Genomic DNA, 19993 nt, shown 5'->3' on the forward strand with positions numbered 1-19993 from the left:
TGGTCAGTTGTAACCTATGTAAGAAATTAAAAAAATATGTTTTATTTTTAAAATATCAGTAGGCATATACAAAACAGCCTCTTAAACTTATTAAAAGTGTTTTTTTAATCTGTAAAGGAGGCAGTTATGGAAACAGTGTTGGACTGGTCAACAGTATTCCCAAGGACTGGTATTTGTGATCCCCGTGTAAACTTGAGCAATTCATACTTGATTTGGATTCAGTACTCTTGGCCATCAAAAGAGCAGTCTAACTATAAAATCTAAAACTCCCTCGGGGTCTAAAATTGTGTTTGAAATTAAATTCAGTCTCTGTATTTCATCTTTGTCACATGATAGAATAGTAATGCCTACCTAGGAACACAGGAACTGGTGACACTGTGAGAAATGATGAAAAATTCAGATCCTGATAAATGACAGTGGGATGGGGTAAACAGAACAGCAATAAAGACCTTTCGGTTCCTGTTTTGTTGGAGTGGATAGTACCAGTCAGATGTTATGAAGACAACATCCATATCTGTGTATATTAACCTCTTCCCCTTATAAAAGGCTTACAAAGAGAAATGTAAACAAATGTCGGCCTGGTCATTTAGAATGGGGAGGATTCTACCGTAACACATAATAATCCCATTTTTTGTTTATAAAGGACTGCCCTGCAAATGAGAGATTGGATATATTTATTTTTTGACCATCATGAACACAGAAATGGCACAAAGAGATAAGAATAGAGAATTCAAGTTGGGGGTTAAATGAAGTGAAGAAAATTTCACCAACCATATAATTCAAATGAAAAAATATAATGGCTTGGGAGGCATTAAAATGCCCTTCCTTCGAGATTAATTAATCTATTGAATATTGAATAACAACTTTCCATGGAAATCATATAGAAAAATAAGTGTCCACTGGAAGCTCAACTGACTTCATCCTGAGTGGTAATTTCTATCAGTAATTCCTATGAATATATGAATATATTTTGTACACCAAAATAAAATCATTTCCCCTAATTCCCTGTAATGTTTATAAACCTATTTAAGGCATAAATCCTGACAGGCAATTTCTACTTTATTAGCAAAATGTGCAAAGTGCTTGACATTTTTATTTAGACAAAATTTTCAGGCAAATATTTTTCTGACCCATCAACTGAGGAAGAATACATCAAGCTGTTTAAAATTAGAGTAAGAAGTACAAGGTGTGGGAGTATCCATAGAAAGATTCTAGGTTCATATGTTTATTATCAACTCAAATAATTCCCTCTATAGACAAACAAAAACATTCCATACTTTGAAGATAGAATGATTAGGATGTGGTCCTTGAAATGCCACAGTGACAAAATAATAGTTAACACACTATTTACACCTCTTGAGTTTATTATTTTTATTCAGGAAAATATCTATGGCATGCATTTTCCACAGGGCAATTTTCAGCCACTAATATCAATTATTTTTAGGAATTTACACACATTGGGGGAAATAAGACCTAGGCATAAAAAGAAAACCTACATTTCAAACTAATATTTGGTTGGTGCACAACTACATATGCCACAGGATTTCAGGAAAAACTTCTGTGTTCACCGTGAGCTGAAGTGGTTGGGAAAAACCCTGTTTTAGCTTCATGTCTGAAAGAATTCGAAATCTATGTTGCAACTGGCAGGCAGTGCTCATGGATGTTTGTGGACAGACCCGGTGAGTGTGTTCGGTGAGGGAATGAGTTACCATCCCTACCACTGCTCAGCATGCAAACATGAATAAGACACCCTGCCTCTCCTATAATTAAGGGGGGACGTCTCTATGACTTTTCCATTTCTAGAATTCTATGACCCTAGAATTCTTCCTGGACATTAGAGTATCAAAAATAAAGAACAAGATCGGGCTTAAAAGATCCAAAAAAAAAAATGCGTTATTTAGTGTTCTAAAGAGCTGGACTAAACCAAAGACCACTCTCTTTGGAATACTTGGGCTGGTGAGTTTTTGTTCCCAAGAGTTAGGTTCATTCTAAAATGGGATAGGCTGGCGATGGGTAGTAAGGAGGGCACGTATTGCATGGTGCACTGGGTGTTATATGCAAGTAATGAATCATGGAACTTTACATCAAAAACTAGGGATGTACTGTATGGTGACTAACATAACATAATTAAAAAATGTTATTATTAAAAAAATAAAAATAAAAAATAAAGTCTTTCCACTGTATTTCAAAATTTCTTTTTAATCACCAAGTGGGATACTCACTTCTTTAAGGGAGTCCTTTGTTTCCCTATTAACTGCTTCAAAATGAACAGCAAAACCTAGAGTTTTCTGGTCTTCACTGAAAAGTCAGTTTGGAAAATTTAATTTCCTTCTTGGTAGTAACCTTCTGCAGCAGACACGACATCCTAAGCACTTGGTAAAGAAGATAGATCTCCATGCGGATAAGCCTGAGAGCAAAGTAGTGCTCCTTGTCCTACAGTCTGACTCACACCCAGCACAAAATAAGGGGCTCGTGTTTCTGATAGTTTTAAATATGTTAAAGCCAGGTCTCCGAAGAGCTAAACCTTCAGGAGTTTACACCTGAGGGACAAAATTAAAGTGATATCATTAGCTTTGTGCCAAGTTTTTGTCCAAAACAACATCTTCTCTCCAACAGAGGATTCCTGAAAAAGCAATGCTTTCTTTTCCCCCTTTGATATCCTTCTTGTCAAAACAGACCATTTTTTCCATCTGGGGTGCTATTAACAGTAAACACACACTAGCATGGAAGAGTGTGCTGCCTGCATTCTGATGCCTGAGTGCCAATCCCAGCTCGACACTTTGTCCCACAGTTTGGCAAGTGGGGCTTGCTGTTTGTTTTTGTTTGTTTTTAACTCTCTGATCCTCAATAGCCGCTTCTGTTAAATGGGGATATTAATCGAGCCTGGCTCACGGAGACGTTGGAAGAATTAGATGAGTTATTACATGTACTGGGCTCACAAGGGTACACACCACATAATAAGTGCTATTAATGTTAGTTATTGTTTTTAGGAATCTACAGCCTAGTTGTGGAGACAGGACCTAAGAATAAAAAGAAAACCCACAGTTCAATGTATCACTGGCTTGGTTCAAGGCAAAACAAACCATAGAATTTTAGAAGAATGAGGGATTGTTGCGAGCTGAAGTGTTGGGAAAAATTTCATGTGCGGATTCATTTGGAAAGACAGACAAGTTTGAGATGATGACCTGAAATTAAGAGGAAGGGCATCACAGGGAGAAGTAAGGAGATGAATGGAGGCAAGGACACAGGAACGTTCAACTTGGTTGGAATAAAGGCTTATAGAGGAGAGAAAAAAAATATCACATCTGTGGCATAGTGTGATGGGCAGAATAATGGTCTCCAAAGATGTCCACCTCCTAATCCCAGGGACCTACAAACATGGTACCTTCTGTGGCAGAAAGGAACTTGGCTGATGTTATTAACCTAAGGAGCCTGGAATGAGGAGATTATCTGGTGGACCTTCTGGTGTAACAGAGGGAGATGTGACTAGGGAAATATGGTAAAAAATATGCAACTTTGCTGGCTTAAAGATGAAGGAAGGGGGCCATCCGCTGAGGGATATAGGTAGCTTTGAAAAGATGGAAAAAATCAAGGAAACCGATTTCCCCTAGAGATTCCAGGAAGCAATGCAATCCCACCAACACCTTGATTATAGCCCAGTGAGGCCCATGTAGGACTTCTTAGCCTGCAGAACTTTAAAATAATAAATTTGTGTTGGTTTAGCCTCTAAGCTTATGGTAATTTGTCAGGACAGCATTGGGAAGCTAATACAATTCGGTTGAAAGACCTCAGTCACCACTTCCTCTGGAAAGCATCCCACGATCCCCTAAAAGGATGTCATCTCCCCCTCAAGCAACCACCGTAGCATTTTCTTAATAGCTCATCCTATCATCTGACTTTGCAAGTTCAAGGACATAGTCTTAGAATTGTCTATATCCTATGAAGTACTATCTCGGGAAGTTGCAAAGAAGACAAATTCTATAAGGATTTTTTGAGCGAAGTGGAAAATAAGACAAAAATATTTCACAATCCATGTTTTAAATGTAGCAATTTAAATCACATCATACACTTCGATTAAAGAAGGCAAAACAAAGGCAGTTTACCCTTTTCTTCTACTTGAAATCACCCAAAACTAGTACGGAAACTGACAATAACAACAACAAAAATGATAAACAAATGACACTTTATTAAACTTCAAGAGGAGGAAATAATATGATACGAAAAAATATGATGATAAAGCAAATTCTATTATAGGAAAATGCTTCTGTTGGACATTTATAAGAAATTTTCCCTCTGGAGAACGTAAACATTCAAAAAGAAAATAAGATAAAATTGCTTAAGGCGATAGCCAGTTAGCTGGCTGAGTAGAGGTGGTCCTCAAGAGGATGTAACCATCCATTGACCCTCCTGATGGACCTGGGCAATCAGAGGCTCTGAGTCCCTATCCTCTGTCCTTGGAATGTACACACTGCCCACACTGCCCACGGTGGGAGGGACCCACTTTCAAGGATACAGCCTCAAGGGGGTAACGTGTTGTTGAGACCATCTGGATGGTGTCGGTGACTAAACCCAGTTAAGGCCTCTATAAAAACGTTCAAGATTCTGGTGGGCAGGTGTGGGCATCTGTTGCCCAAGACAAGCCTCGAATGGCAGTTCTCTAGCTTATTAAACTTGCCACCTGAAGTCGCCTGCCTCTTTCTTGTCTCTCCCTGCTTTCTGTGTAAAGGGACCAGTTTTAGGTTTTACGCAGGAAATTCCCAAGTGTTCGAACCAACAGTTGGTGAGCCAGCTAGGAGACCTGAGAATGGAGTCTTGGGGAAGAGACATCAGGAGGGAAATCCTGCGTTGGCCCATGACCTCTATGTGGGGAAGGGTGGCGTGTATGTCAGAGGCATGCCACATGACTACAGAGATGTCCCCAGTGCCAGCTGCTTTAATGCACTTATTTGAGGAACTGCAGCAAAGCAGGAAAAAAAACAGCTGCAGGTGAGCTGGCCTCTACTGTGGGCAGCTTGCCCGGTCACTGATGCCCAACTAGAGGCTGACATGTGCACGAGAGAGTAGGAAGAGCTCAATTTAGAGAAGAATGTGCCGGGATCCACCCTTCTGCTAACGTCCGGGCTGGCAGACAAGGCGTACTTGTATAACACTTAAACGTAATTTTCCTTCATCTGCTAAAAGCATGAAGTTTTCTTGGACTATGGATCTGTTCTTGATAAGATTGTGGAAAGCTTTTCTTTCTCTTCTCAGTAATCTGCCCAGAAAACAAAAATTCTGTGTTTTATCAAAATAATTCCCGGTGCTTCATGTTGCTTTTATCAAGTCTTTGATTACTTAAGAATTCCGTCTTTACCAGACTGATGGAAAAAAAAAAAAAAAACAAACGAAAAGACTATCAGAAAAACACAGTTTTATTATGTGAAAGTAAGATACATTAATATAAATATGTTTCAAAGATTGGATACCTCTTAGGTTAAAAGACACTCAGGCTCAAGTACACAGACTGTAACAATGACTGTCTACAGGCTTTATTTCTAAATCGTAATTATATCTCAAAAGGAGACAATTAGTGGCTACTGTGTGTGTATGTTTTATTATGACATCAAAGGCCTTGGTGATTAGTCAATGTCCTCCCTGTTTATTATATGTGATTACTTGGAGGGTAATCACTGACTAAATCTTTATTAATCACATGTTATCACTCAACAGAGGGTTCCATACTTTTCTATGTTTTATTGCTGGTTACAAAATAATAAAGGAAGATTGACTAAAATCTTAGATCAGCATTGGTAGAGCAATTTTGCTGAACATTATTGAGAATATTTCTTTTTTTTTTTAAGATTTATTTGAGAGAGAGAGTTGGGGGGGAAGGGGAAGAGGGAGAGAGAATCACAAGCGGACTCCCTGCTGAGCATGGAGCCCAAATCGGGGCTCCATCCCACAACCCTGAGATAATGCCCTGAGCGGAAATCACAAGCCAGACGTTTAACCAACTGAGCCCCACAAACTACTGAAACTATTTCTAGCACATGTTCCATGAGCCAAGCTTATAGCCCCGACAAAACCCAAAGGTAGAACAAAGGTAAGAACCAATGCAGAAAGATCATCTGAACATTTGCATTTTAAACAACTGCCTTCGATCCACTGGACTTGCTTTCCTGGTTAGGATTACAAAGATAAGGGGGCACAAAGGAGACATTTCAGGGTCTATTAATGATATTACTTCAAGTGTTCCTTACCACTGTAGTCCCATATCTTACACTGCTTAGAGTTTAAATGCCTCTGTGTAACTACTAACTACTAACTCAAGAGATGATTGCAACCATCCCAGAAAATCAAAATACTAAATCTTAGCTATCCTCCAAAATTCTTAGCTTCCAAATGTTCCTCCCCACCCCTTATCCCTAAATGCACTTAAGCAGCCAATAGCTGTTACTCTGAGATTCCATCTTCCTGTTCTACATCCTGTCCCCTGATTAAGATAACTCATTTCCCCCCTACTTTCCAAGAATGTGAACAGTGAATACTTCTCAGAACAAAACTAAACTTGGAATGACCCTCCCCAATCAGCCTTGTGAAATCTTACAGCTACTTGCTCCCTGCAGAACACTCATCTCAAAGCTACCCCCATTATTATAGCATTCCTAATACATGCTTGAGTTAATGACTTTGGGTTGTTTTTTGTTTCTTTTTTTTTTTTTTTTTTTTTTTTTAGAGCGAGCAGGAGGAGGGGGCAGAGGAAGAGAGAAAAAGAGAATCTCAAGGAGACTCCCCGCTGAGTGCAGAGCCTGACAGATGTGGGGCTGGAGTCCAGGACTCTGAGATCATGACCTGAACTGAAATCAGCAAGAGTCAGATGCTTAACCAACGGAGCCACGCAGGCGCCCCTGTTGTTTGTTTCTCTCAGTGTAGTACCTAGCTCACAGAATAGTTGTGAATGTAAAATATACAGGCAGATCACTTGGCAGGCTTCATAGCAGATCTTTTATAACTGGTAGTTAATACTGATGCAGCCACTAAATAAAACAACCGTAGCCTGATTTCAATGGAGGAGGAAGAGCAGGACAATAATGAAGCCTAGGAAGGCAAACAGCAAATAATTGGGTAGCAACTTGAAACAATCACAATGGAACAGAAAACTTTTTGAAGACAACCTGACAGAAAGGCAACATTGCCAGCAGTAAACTGAAATGCAAACAGCAAGTTACTTTGAAGATTTTAAATTACTGTTTTCATTGGTGTTACCGCACAGCCTTGCAAATTTCAGGCCATTGTCTATTTACTGATACACATCTCCACAATGCTTGCAGACATTTTTGAGAGGGAATTTTGCAGATTTCGTGTGAGAGATTTCAATGTCAAACCTCTAGAAACAAACCAGGTTTTCTCCTGCCATATAAGCCTCTGACATTAGGATAGAACTAATAAAAGCATTTCTTTCTTTTTCTCATGGTAAAAGGGAAGGTCTAAAAATTTGCAGTCTTACCACTTGACACTGTGAATGTGAAATGAAATGAGGTTGCTTATGTCCAGGGGTTTTTAAATGGAACCAGGATGCCATTAAGGAGATGGACCGGCCCTCTGTGCACGCTTATCAGTGAAACCAACTTTTGAACGGGGTCAAACCACAAATATTCCAAGACTCTGCCCAAATACCTGTAACTTGCTACAGTAGGACACTGCTTAGTGTTAACCTTAGCAAACAATTACACTCAGTGAAGATTAGTTTTCTAGCACCATCACCAATTAAAATTCTTTGTAAACAACATATGCAAGCATTCCCTTTTGCCTTCAAAATCCCTTGACTTTTGGGTGCCTGGGTGGGTCAGTCAGTTAAGCGTCTGCCTTCGTTCGGCTCAAGTCATGATCCCAGAGTCCTGGGATCGAGTCCCATGTCAGGCTCCCTGCTCTGCGGGGAGTCTGGTTCTCCCTCTGCACCTCCCCCCCACTTGGTCTCTCAATCTCTCTCTCTCAGATAAATAAATAAAATCTTAAAAAATAAATAAGTAAAATCCCTTGACTTCTGTTCCCTGAGAGGACACAGTTTGGGTGGTTACCCAAAGCTGTGCTTCCTGAATTGCAATTCTGAGACCCCAAATAAATATAAAACAAAAATACAAGAACAGAGTTTTATTTAAGCTTTGCCTCTTTCCTTGGTCAACACTAAACTTTGTGGTGTTAAAGACCTTCCACATCTTTGAAAAATGCTTATATTCAGAGAGCGGATTTATTTTTAAAGTGCTCAGGGAAACAGTGTGTGAAACTTCAAACCACCAAGAAGCCAACCTTGCCTTGAGTTGTTCAGAGGAGCTTCGGCAAAGCAGTTGGGCAGAGTCCTGTTCTCTGCCCAGGACATCAGACTTGGCAGGTAAGGACTCAGTGGTCATTAATTCATTTCTAAAGAAAGTTGCCTATGAATTTTATTCTTTTTTTTTTTTTAAGATTTTCTTTATTTATTCGACGGAGATAGAGACAGCCAGCGAGAGAGGGAACACAAGCAGGGGGAATGGGAGAGGAAGAAGCAGGCTCACAGCAGAAGAGCCTGCCGTGGGGCTTGATCCCATGACGCCGGGATCACGCCCTGAGCCAAAGGCAGATGCTTAACCGCTGTGCCACCCAGGCGCCCCTATGAATTTTATTCTTAACCCACACCACTTGAGGTCCAGATTTTTTTTTAGTTTATTGTTTTTAATTTTTAAATTATCTTATTTTTATTTATTATTGAAGTATGATTGACATACCATGTTATATTAGTTTCAGGTGTACAACCATCTATACATTACTCAATGCTCACCATGCTAACTGTAGTCACCATCTGTCACCATACATTATATTTTTTTTAAGATTTGTTTATTTTAGAGAGAGAGAGCACACAAGCAGGGAGAGGGGCAGAGGCAGAGGAAGAGAGAGAATCTCAAGCAGACTCCCCACTGAACCTGATGCAGGGCTCCGTCTCACCACCCTGAGATCGTAACCTGAGCCGAAATCAAGAGTTGGCTGCTTAACCGACCCAGGTGCCCCATCACCATACATTATTGACTATGTTCCCTATGCTGTACTTGATTTTTTTTTCACTTGAAAATGTCTTTGTCTTATAAAATTTAGAAAACAAAAAAGGAAGATAAGAAAAGGTTATGCAGAGTATTACCATCAAGATAAGCCATAATAACATTTGAGCCAATTTTCTTTCAGTTTTTTATTCTGTCTAGTTACTTTTTCATAACGATGACTTTTTAACCCACATTTTAGTTCATATTATGTATCATTACTAACTCTCTTTTTTTCAATGCAAGTATAATTAACATCCATTGTTACATTAGTTTCAGGTATACATTATAGTGATTCAACAATTTTATACATTACTCAATTGTCACCATGATAAATGTTCCCTTTATCCCCATCACCTATTTCACCCATCCCCCCCACGCACTGTCCCTCAGGTAACCACCAGTGTGTTGTCTGTATTTAAGAATCTGGTTTTTTGTTTGCCTCTCGTTTTCTTTGTTCATTTGTTTTGTTTCTTAAATTCCACATATGGTACTTGTCTTCTCTGACTGACTTGTTTCACTTAGCATAATACACTCTAGATCATGGGTCTTGTTGCAAAGGGCAAGATTTCATTATTTATGGCTAATATTCCATTACTCATTCCATTCCGTGTGTGTGTGTGTGTGTGTGTGTGTGTGTATACACATATATATAACAAATGTTGTATTTTCTTAAGGGAATTGACCTTTGGTCCTTTAGTCAGAGTCTTTAGAAAACTGTATACTAGGTTCAAGTTTTAGAGAAGCAGAGTCTGTTCTTATTGAAGTCCTGTCTTGACTTCCAAGAGGTAAATGAGAAGTAAAATTTCCTAGGCAAGCAGTTTCTAAAGGTTATCTTTTTGTAATATAATTGTCCAAAATTTTATTGGGAATTTTTTCCCTTATCTCTTTGTATTATAATTTCATTGAACCACATATGTAAGTGAATTGAGTTAATTCAGACACTTGCACCATATTAAACAATAAGGGTTTTTTTTTTGTTTATCATGTAGGTACTAAATTTTGTTTAGTTTTTGTGATTCCAACAACTTTTGTTAGGTTACCTCTTACATGACCATAATTAATTACCTCCTTGTAAATGTGTGCTATTCCTCCATTGTACGATTGAGGGTGGTTGTTTTTTTTCCATGACTTTGAATATAGGCTGACCTAACTAACTTGATGGATGAATGAATTAAGCAGATCCTTGGATGGAAGTCTGGAATTGGAATGCTCACTGGACAGATGGCAGCTAGAGTCCAATGCTGGGTCATAACTGCTAACGTGCCCAAGCATTGCAATTACTAAGACTCACCAGCAGTGAATTGGGATGGAGTACAGGTGAAAAATACACATCAGCTTATGTAATTATCTCCATATGGGGAGCAAGGGTAACTATTGGACTATGGAATTAGTTGTTACTAAATGTCACTAACATGCTAAGAGATGAAAATAACAGACTCGGGCCAGACAATTTCCAATTCATGATATGATGTCAAAGTCAGACAGGCAGCATTTTAAAAAGGTCCTCATCTCCTACAGTTAGAGACCAAACTTCATATAAACTCAACCCAACAACCTTACAGTAGGAAATGGAATAAGACGGAAGCTGAATTCACAACCTCTGCAAGTTTCCTGTACAAAAGTCAGGACTCTGATAAGAAAGGAGTTGGACACTGAGAATTGAGATTAGGACATCTGTGTGAATGTGTTTGAGATATTGCAGTTCCCCCCAAAGCTTCTGACGCTACAGAAGGGGCCCTCTCCCCCTGGCTGGAAGACACCAGCCTTTCTTTGCCAGAAAACTTAAAGAGGCCTCACCTGAGTGAGACATAGCACAAGATAATAAGTGCTTTTCTCGAGATCTTATCTTACCTCCCCTCTTAGCTTTTATACCTAAACCAGGAGCAAGGCTCAGAATGGTATAGTCTGATAACTAAAGCTAATCAGTATCAGCCAGAACTGGAAAATGAGCAGTATACATCTTGAAGGTAACGTGCTTAGGATGGGAGGAATATAAAGCTGAATAAGGAAGAATTTACTGATCTAGAACTCCAACGACTCAAAAATTACGTTGTAGGCAAGACACCAGAAGCGGATCCTAATGCACTATTGGGATGACTCCATGAACCTTGGAGAAACTGACAGCCTACAGTAAGTGTGGTAGAAACACCATTATTGTCAGGTGAGAGTGTTGAAGAAGGGGCCCAAAACTCAGAGATGCAAGGATGCTTGAAAGGATTTATATTATAAGTAAATATATATGATGATGCTGCTACCAGATATCCATCAAAGAAGGTATCGGGTGACTGTGTTCCCTGAGAGGACACTTCTTCCACTGAAGCAATAAAGAAAAGCACTAGTAAGAGGGACTCCAGGGACACCTGGGTGGCTCAGTCGGTTAAGCATCCCATTCTTGATTTCAGCTCAGGTCATGATCTCAGGGTCGTGAGATCAAGCCCCATGTGGGGCTCTGTGCTCATCGTGGAGGTTACTTGAGAGTCTCTCTCTCTTCGTTCCCCTCTGCCCCTCCCCCCACTCATGCTCTCTCTCCTCTCTCTCTCTCTCAAATAAATAAAATATTTAAAAATTTTTTTTAAAAGAGAGACTCTAGCTGGTGGGAAGCAAGTGGTATGAGATATTGTTATGCCTCTAGGCTTCCTAAAGTAAAGGGGAACGATAGGACTCCAGAACATTTGAATACAGGAATTAATGCCACCACCAAAGACATAGAGGATGTAGCAGAAGTAATCATATTATCTCTCCATTTAATCCAGCAGTCTGGCCCATCCAGAAATCAAACGGCTCTTAGAGAATGGCTGTAGACTGCTTAAAGTTCAACCAAGTGGTAGCCCAGCAGCAGCTCCATACTTTACATGGGATCATTTACAAGGTCTCCCAGACATGGTATGCAGTGAATGATTTGGGAAAGGTATTCTTTTCTATTCTGATTAGAACGGAGGATCAGAAACAGTTTGCATTCATGTGAGATGAACAACGATACTCATTTCCAATTTTTCCTCCAGGTTATGTTAACACTCCTGCCTTCCCAGTATATTCTGCAGGTATGTAGCCCCCTAACATATTTGGCCTCCTACCCACTGCACTCAGTGGATACGAAGTGTAATGTGTACTACACTGATAACGTCATACTGAGAGAGCAGGTTACACAAGCAGGTCCAATGCTGGAACATTGGACACCTTGGTAAAACACCTGTGCTCCAGAAAGTGAGAGACACAACACAAACACACAAATACCTATCAGGACTCAGGAACTCAAAACATTGCGTGAGTTTTTACAGGTCCAGCGGTCTGGGGCATGCTGCAAAATCCCATCCAAAGTAAAAAATCATGAAGAGAGAATCAGAGAGTCCTAGTAGGCCTCTTTGGGGTTTGGAGGCCACATATTCCACACCTAGGAATGGTTCTCCAGCCCAGAAACCATATGGCACAGAAGGCCGCAGGCATTAGGTGGGATGCAGAACAGGAGAGCCTCAGCAGCAGGTCCAGGTACAGTACAAGCAGCCCTGCCACGTGGGCCACGTGATAGAGCAGGATCTGTAAGGAAAGCTGTGGTCACGGGAGAAAAGCAACATGGAGCATATTACCAGCCTCAGTGGGGAGATAAAGCAGGTCCTGAGCTGCGGGAGCTACTCTATACCATCTGCAACAAAGCATGTTCCGGCTTCTGAGAAAGAGCTCCTAGTCCATTTGTTGGCCCTAATAAGGAAGGAACTCTTGCACAAGAAGCACCAGGTGAGCACGTATCCAGGCCTCATGCACTGGGTCCCGTCAGATCCGCCAATAAATAAAGTAAAATGGGCAAAGCAAAGATCATAAGATGGAAATGAGCTCGTCTAAATGGAGCCCAAGTAAATGCAAGGGGCGCGATTAAGCAACAATTCAAATGTGCATGAAGGAAACCTCTCCTTTCCCACCGCCAATGTCACTCCTGTTGAAGTAATCAACGTCAAAAGCTTGCTGTGCATCCTTCATACAGTCCTCCCTCTGCTCACTGGCACCTGCGTGCACATGCACATTTTATTATATAGCGTTGGCACTTGTTCTTAGTGATCAGAGCTACACTTTGACCTTCAGCTTGATTTTTTTTTTCACCTAACAGTGACTGCATATAAACTCCAGGTCAATCCATAATTACCTAATCTAGTCTTTTCATTCGCTGTACATTTCACATGCATGCACACAAAACTGACTTTTCTTATAATGGTGGATATACACTCTATTTCTTTTCTTTTACTTTCCACACAAAATGCTGAAATATGAGTAATCTTACTCATTGGCATTTATATTTCTGTCAACTAGATTTCTAAAGAAGGGATTTCTAGATCAGATGCCATATAAATTTATCATCTTATCTGGAAACTACCAGATTCTTTGTGAAAATGGAGTAGTCACACTATTAGCAGGAAGTAAGAGTGAACGTGGACATATAGGAACTTCACCATCATGGGAAACTAACAATATTCCATCTACATGGAAAGGCATTGCATTAGCATATTAATTTCCTTTCGTTTCCTTGACCAGTAATGATAGTGAACTTTTTCCCATACGATCTTGTCATATGGATCCCCATTTCTGTGAATTGCTTGTTCATTCGTTTGCCCATTTATCTCTTTTATTTTTCATTGAATTTTAGGCTGTTCTTTCATCATCAGGGATACTACTTCATTGTTTGGAACATGTGCACAAACATTTTCTGTTGTTTTATTATTTCCCCCGTAATATTGTTTGTATACTCTGAACTTTTGATTACAACTTTTGGTTTTCTTGTCTGGATTAAATAATATTCAAGCATACATGATTGTACAAATATTCACCTAAGGGTTCTTCCACGATATTTTCACATTTATGTCCTCAATCCATCTCTATATTATTTTGAAAGTCTCATCATGTCATAGACAACAAGACAGGGCAGAAAAATATTTAAGAACTACTCTATTTTTCAAATCGTCTATGAGCTGGCAGAGCACAGACTCACATGCAGTTTCTGATTTTCCACTTCAGGGATGATTTTCCTATACAGTCTGTACCAACATCTATGGTACAACACAACAAAATTCTATTTTACCAAAACCATTAGAGAATTTTTCCTTTCAAACTTCCTCCTGAATGCATTTTTCACCTCCTTGTTCCTCAGGCTATAGATGAGGGGGTTCAACATGGGGATTACCACAGTATAAAATAGAGAAATCACTTTATTGATATCCAGGGAGGAAGTTGAGCCAGGACGAACATAGATAAAGAAAAGAGTCCCATACAGGATGGAGACAACTGCCAGATGAGAAGAGCAAGTGGAGAAAGCTTTCTGCCTCCCATCAGCAGTCTGGATCTTCAAGATGGCAGCCAGGATGCAAACATAGGAGACCATGATGATCAGACCACTGAGCACGCCAATTATTCCAGCCATGATGTACAGCGCTAACTTATTGATCCATGTGTCAGCACATGCTAGGGAAAGCAGTGGAGAAATGTCACAGAAGAAGTGATTGATGATATTTGGACCACAGAAGGGTAAACGGAAAGTGAGGATTGTATGAGTCGTTGTGCTTATAAGAGCCATGGCATAAGGCCCTACCACCAGCTGCACACAGACACTTTGGGACATAACAAGTGTATACAGCAAAGGCTTACAGATGGCCATATACCGGTCATATGCCATGGAAGCCAGGAGGAAACATTCAGTTGCCACAAAAAGACCAAAGAACCACATCTGTGTGGCACAACCCGTGAAAGAGATGTCTTTTTTCTCTGCGAAGATATCACACAGCATCTTGGGGGCAATGGAAGAAGAGGAACAAATATCTACAAAGGACAAGTGGCTGAGAAAAAAGTACATAGGGGTGTGGAGTCTTGGATCGGTCCATATGAGAACGATGATCCCTGTGTTACCCACGAGGGTGACAAGATAGACAGACAGAAGCATGACAAAGAGGACAATCTGCTGATGGACATGATCTGTGAGGCCCAAGAAAAGAAATTCGGTCACTTGTGTCTGATTCTTATCTTCCATTGATCAGTTGTAATCTGTTACAAGAAGGAAAAGTAATTTTTATTTTAAAAAAATCAATCATCAACAGTTACAAATAATATTTTAAGCCAATAACATATTATCCTAAACAGATCTATAGTAGAGAATTATTGACATATTGTTGAACTTGAAGACAGTATGTCCGTGTATTAGGTCTAGGAGTTGTGCAAAAATACTGTGTGAACTTGGATGATTCACCCTCCATCTCTTTGGATTCAGTACTCTCCCATAAAAAGTGGAGTCCAACTATATCATCTAAAGTTCTGCAAGGTATAAAATTGCATTTGAAATGGGAATTACTCTCCACATTTCATCTTATTGTGTTATGAGATAATAACTCACTTAGGAATACCTTTACTGGAAATACTGTAAAATCTCACCAATATGATAGATGCCTACATTAGACATCTGGGAAAGAACTAAGCAAGGGAGTTCCTGTTCTCACTGAAGAATCAGTACCACTCGAATGTTATTAAGACACAATTCATAGATGTGTTTATCAGTCTACTCTCTGCTTGCACTGATAACAGGATGTGGAAAGGATCATGCACACAATTAGTGAAGCAGTTACTCCTATACAAGAATATGATGTCATGGAAGAAATGGAGAGGTCTTATGTGTAAGAACAAGGTATCTGGCAAATTTTGGACAGCAAAATGGAAATGCCATGACAATTGTATAGAAAAATAAGCATCTGTTTGCACCAAAATAACATATTATTATTTTATGTGATTCCCTGTACATTATACAAACTTCTTTGAAGGCACTTATCCTGACATCTGTCAGGCAATATCAATTATACTAATGTGTAAAATATCAAATGGGGAATGATTTGTACAGGGAGCCCTATGAAGACAATTTTACTTTCTGTCTCATTAGTTCAGGAAGAAGAAATCAAATGGTTTCCAAGGAGACAATCACTATGCAGGAAAATTTATATGAAAAATCTTGTTTTAAATAACATTTATTATCTTTTCAATTAATGTCATCTTTAAATAAAATAAAAACAATATACTACTTCTATTATTCAATAATTTTTTGTGAAGCTTGATACATGATATAAACAGTGACTGTATCCATTCAATTTGATTCTTTTAGCATTTTAATAATTATTTGCTCAATGCTATATAAAGTATGATTTCAACAGTCACAAAGGTGATTCTAGGCTTATGTTAGCATCAGCCAGGGCATTATGCCAGTCCAAAAACACTAATATAAGCATGTGGGAATTAGAAGGTAGAATAGACAGCTTCCTTCTATTTTTGATCCAATCTCTCTCTTTTCTTTCTTTTCCTCCTTTCTTTTCTTTCTTTCTTTCTTTCTTTCTTTCTTTCTTTCTTTCTTTCTTTCTTTCTTTCCTTCCTTCCTTCCTTCCTTCTTTCTTTCCTTCCTTCTTCCCTCTCTTTTCTTTCTTTCTTTATTCTTTATTTGAATGTAAGCTATTCTGAGACAAGGAGGTTAATCTGTATGCCCCTTTCACACCTCCATTCTGTGACCTTAGAAATCCTCATAGACATTGTCGTATCTCTATATTTAAAGAAATAAATAGGAAATTCAATTTTAAAAACTCACACCAAACCAGCTGTTTGGTCTCTCTTTAGAGAGCCCGAGCTAAGGAGGTTGATTTTCCTGACATTTAAGCTCATCATGAGGTTTCTCCACCAAATTTCAAAAACTTCCTATTTTCCAAAATGCAACGTACTTACTTCTTTAAGGATACCCTTCATGTAGCTCCTTTAACTGCTACAGAGGAAATGATCATTTTCTAGAAGAAGGGAACACTCAACTTCCTTCATGGTGGTAACCTCTTCCAAGAGGTATGACTTTCTAAATACTTGGCGAAGAAGACAAATGTCCGTCTTGAAGAGCCTGCAAGTACAAAGATGTTTTTTGACCCGCATATGAATACACGCACTGCACAGCATAAGGAGATTTCAGTAGTTCTCAGGAGTTTTCAATAGTTTAAGGCCAGGTCCCCAAAGAACTAAAACCTCAAGAGTTTACACCCACAGGGACAAAATTAAAATAACTGCAGTAGCACTTGGACCAAGTACTATTTCATAACTGTTTCTTTTCTCAAAGAGAGGATTCCTAAGAAAACAATGGGGTTTTTCCCCCACTTTGGGATCCTTCTTGCCGAAAAGAGCTCTCTTTTCCATCAGTGGGGAGTGATGCATTGAGCACCCAGGACCAGTTTGGAGGAAGTAGTTTGCTGCCTGGATTCTGGAGAAACAGCCCCTGGTGTTAACCTCAATTCCACAGCTTTACTGCTTGGGTCACTTTAAGCACATTTTTAAGTCTCTCTGTGCCTTGTTCTCTGAATCTCTAAACTAAAGAAGACAACAGCGTCTAGTTCACAGAGATCTTGGAAGGACTTAATGAAGTGATACATTTAAACTACTTAATGAGTGTCCAGCACAGAATCCGTGCTCATTAATGTTATGTATTATTATTAGGGATTTATAGCATAGTTAAGGACACAATACTTAGACATTAAAATAAAAGCAGTTTTTTGTTTGTTTCTTTGTTTATATCTAGGCAAAAAAAAAAAAAAAAAAAACACAGTCCCTTGACTCCAAAGAAAGGATAGATTACTATAAAACTGGAATAGAGGAGAAAACACTCAAGGAAGGAATTTCTCTAGAAAAATAAATAAAATTTAGATAGACCGAAGTTAAAGGAAAGGTATTCCAGGCAGTGCTAAGGAGATCCATAGAAATAGGAGCAGAAGCAAGGAAGCTGTTTGGGATGGAAGGGTCACACTCAAGAAAGAAACAAATGTAGAGTCTGATGACACGGATTAAACTAATGCAATCACCACCTTCTCTGAGAACCTTATTGTTGAAAGAAGAGTTGATATCCCCTTCTATTCAACCCCTATAGTATTTTATTGGTAGCTCATTTTAACTATCTATCTCAGAAGGTTGTCAATAATTGGTGTTGTGTCAGTATTTCTTGACTTACTGGAAAGTAAACCCCCCCAAGTTTATCATTCATAATGGTATATATTTAGTAATTAAAATTATGTTACATACCTTTGATTATGGATGGCAGAAAAATTCTTCTTAAAACCATTTAAAAACATAAGAAAAACAACAAAAACAGATTTTATTGACATTTTATTATACCTAAAAAGGGAAAGGAAAATAATAAGAAAAATCATTCTATTAACAGGAAAAAATTATAGAAAATTCTTTAATACATTTTTAAAATTAAAAATATTCATTATGTGGAATAGCATCATTGAAGAAAGAAAAAATTTACATCAGGTAATAGGAAGTAAGCTGGCTGATCCCAGGAAAGAAATTATATTAAAACTGTCAGCACATGAAACAAAACAAAAAAGTAATATAGAAACTCCTTAAAACAATAATGGAAGGTATTTGAGAAGGTTAAAAAGATAAAATTTAAAAATAAACCACAACTTCAAAATATTCATAGAAAAAAATGATTACCAAGGAATAAAGGAAGATCTGACATACAAATAATTGGTATCTCTGAAGAAGAGAGATGTTGTATGCTAAAAACTTAGTAAAATATCAGATGATCTGTATTTAATCAGTAAAAGCACACAATATGTCTTAAGGAAAAAACATAAAATTCTGGTAAATGGTTAGACTTTTTTTTTTTCTTTTCCTTAAGAGGAAAAAAGTCTAATCATTCTAAAAATGCTCAGCAGTTTCCTTCCACCCTACATTAGAGTGAATAATCTTATACATGGACCAAGATTAGAAAACTGTGGGGATTATAGGAAATGGTGATATGACAATAGTAATATAATCAATAGTGATATTAATATGACCAATAATAATATGGTAACATAATTAACACAAACATGAAAGAAGATGGAGTTTTATAGGTTCTCTTGCCTACCAATCTCCTCCTCTCAGTGTAGAGAGTTATTAAATACTGATTAAATGTTATAAATACAGTATTTTATGTAGGTATAGTCTAAGACAGAGGAAATTTGCCACTAGGAGTGTTAAGGATAACAATCTTTCAGGGCGCCTGGGTGGTTCAGTCGTTAAGCATCTGCCTTCGGCCCAGGGCATGATCCCAGAGTCCTGGGATTGAGCCCCACATGGGGCTCCTCACCTGGGAGCCTGCTTCTTCCTCTCCCACTCCCCCTGCTTGTGTTCCCTCTCTCACTGGCTGTCTCTCTCTCTCTGTCAAATAAATGGATAAAATCCTAAAAAAAAAAAAAAAAAAAGAAAGGATAACAACCTATCAAAATCAGCTTATGGAAGGAAAATAAAAAATATAAATGTAAGAAAAGTCTAATATTAACTAATTAATATTAACATCTTTTGTACTGATATAGTTTTAAAGCAATAATTCAAGAAATAGTTCATTATATTTTTAAGTCTCTCTGTTCTAAAGGTTAACATCAGAATTTATAGAATAACACCTATAACAGAATTTTAGAATAACATCTAAATTCTAAAGGTTAACATCAGAAATTATAAAAATAAATTATACCACCTTCAGATTACCAGAAGAAATGCACATATGTTACACATGCCTTAAAACATCCAAAGTCATACTATAAAGTAAAATATTTTTAAAAGAAATATTAAAAGAAGAAAGCTTTAAGAATGGAGTGTACAGCTAACATAAACCTATATATTATTGCAGCATTTGTTAAAATAGCAAAAGATTAGAAATAACTTTTTATCAATATTTGACAGATTAAATAGTTTTTTAAATGAGTTAGAGCAATGTGTTTTGAAGTGACACAATTACATATACAATATTCAACTTAAAAAGTCAAGGAGCAAAATCACATCATCTCAATAAACACAGAAAGACACATTTCATAAAATACAACATCTTTTCAAATTAAAAACTCTTAACAGATTGGGTATAGAAGGAACATACATTAACATAATGAAGACCATATATGACAAACCTACAGCTA

At 38.2% G+C, this 19993-nt stretch overlaps 1 protein-coding gene across 1 annotated transcript; it reads right to left on the reverse strand.

Annotated features, from left to right (window-relative positions):
• Positions 1–14106: 14106 nt before the first annotated feature.
• Positions 14107–15065, reverse strand: LOC123785305 (olfactory receptor 5G3-like). The gene has a single exon (XM_045787035.2). The coding sequence runs from the start codon at positions 15055–15057 to the stop codon at positions 14107–14109; it is 951 nt and encodes a 316-aa protein (XP_045642991.2). The 5' UTR covers positions 15058–15065.
• Between the last annotated feature and the right edge of the window lie 4928 nt (positions 15066–19993).

The sequence above is a fragment of the Ursus americanus genome, chromosome 24 (assembly GCF_024610735.1).
Source record: "Ursus americanus isolate L20-20 chromosome 24, mUrsAme1.1.p, whole genome shotgun sequence".
Lineage (NCBI taxonomy): Eukaryota > Metazoa > Chordata > Mammalia > Carnivora > Ursidae > Ursus > Ursus americanus.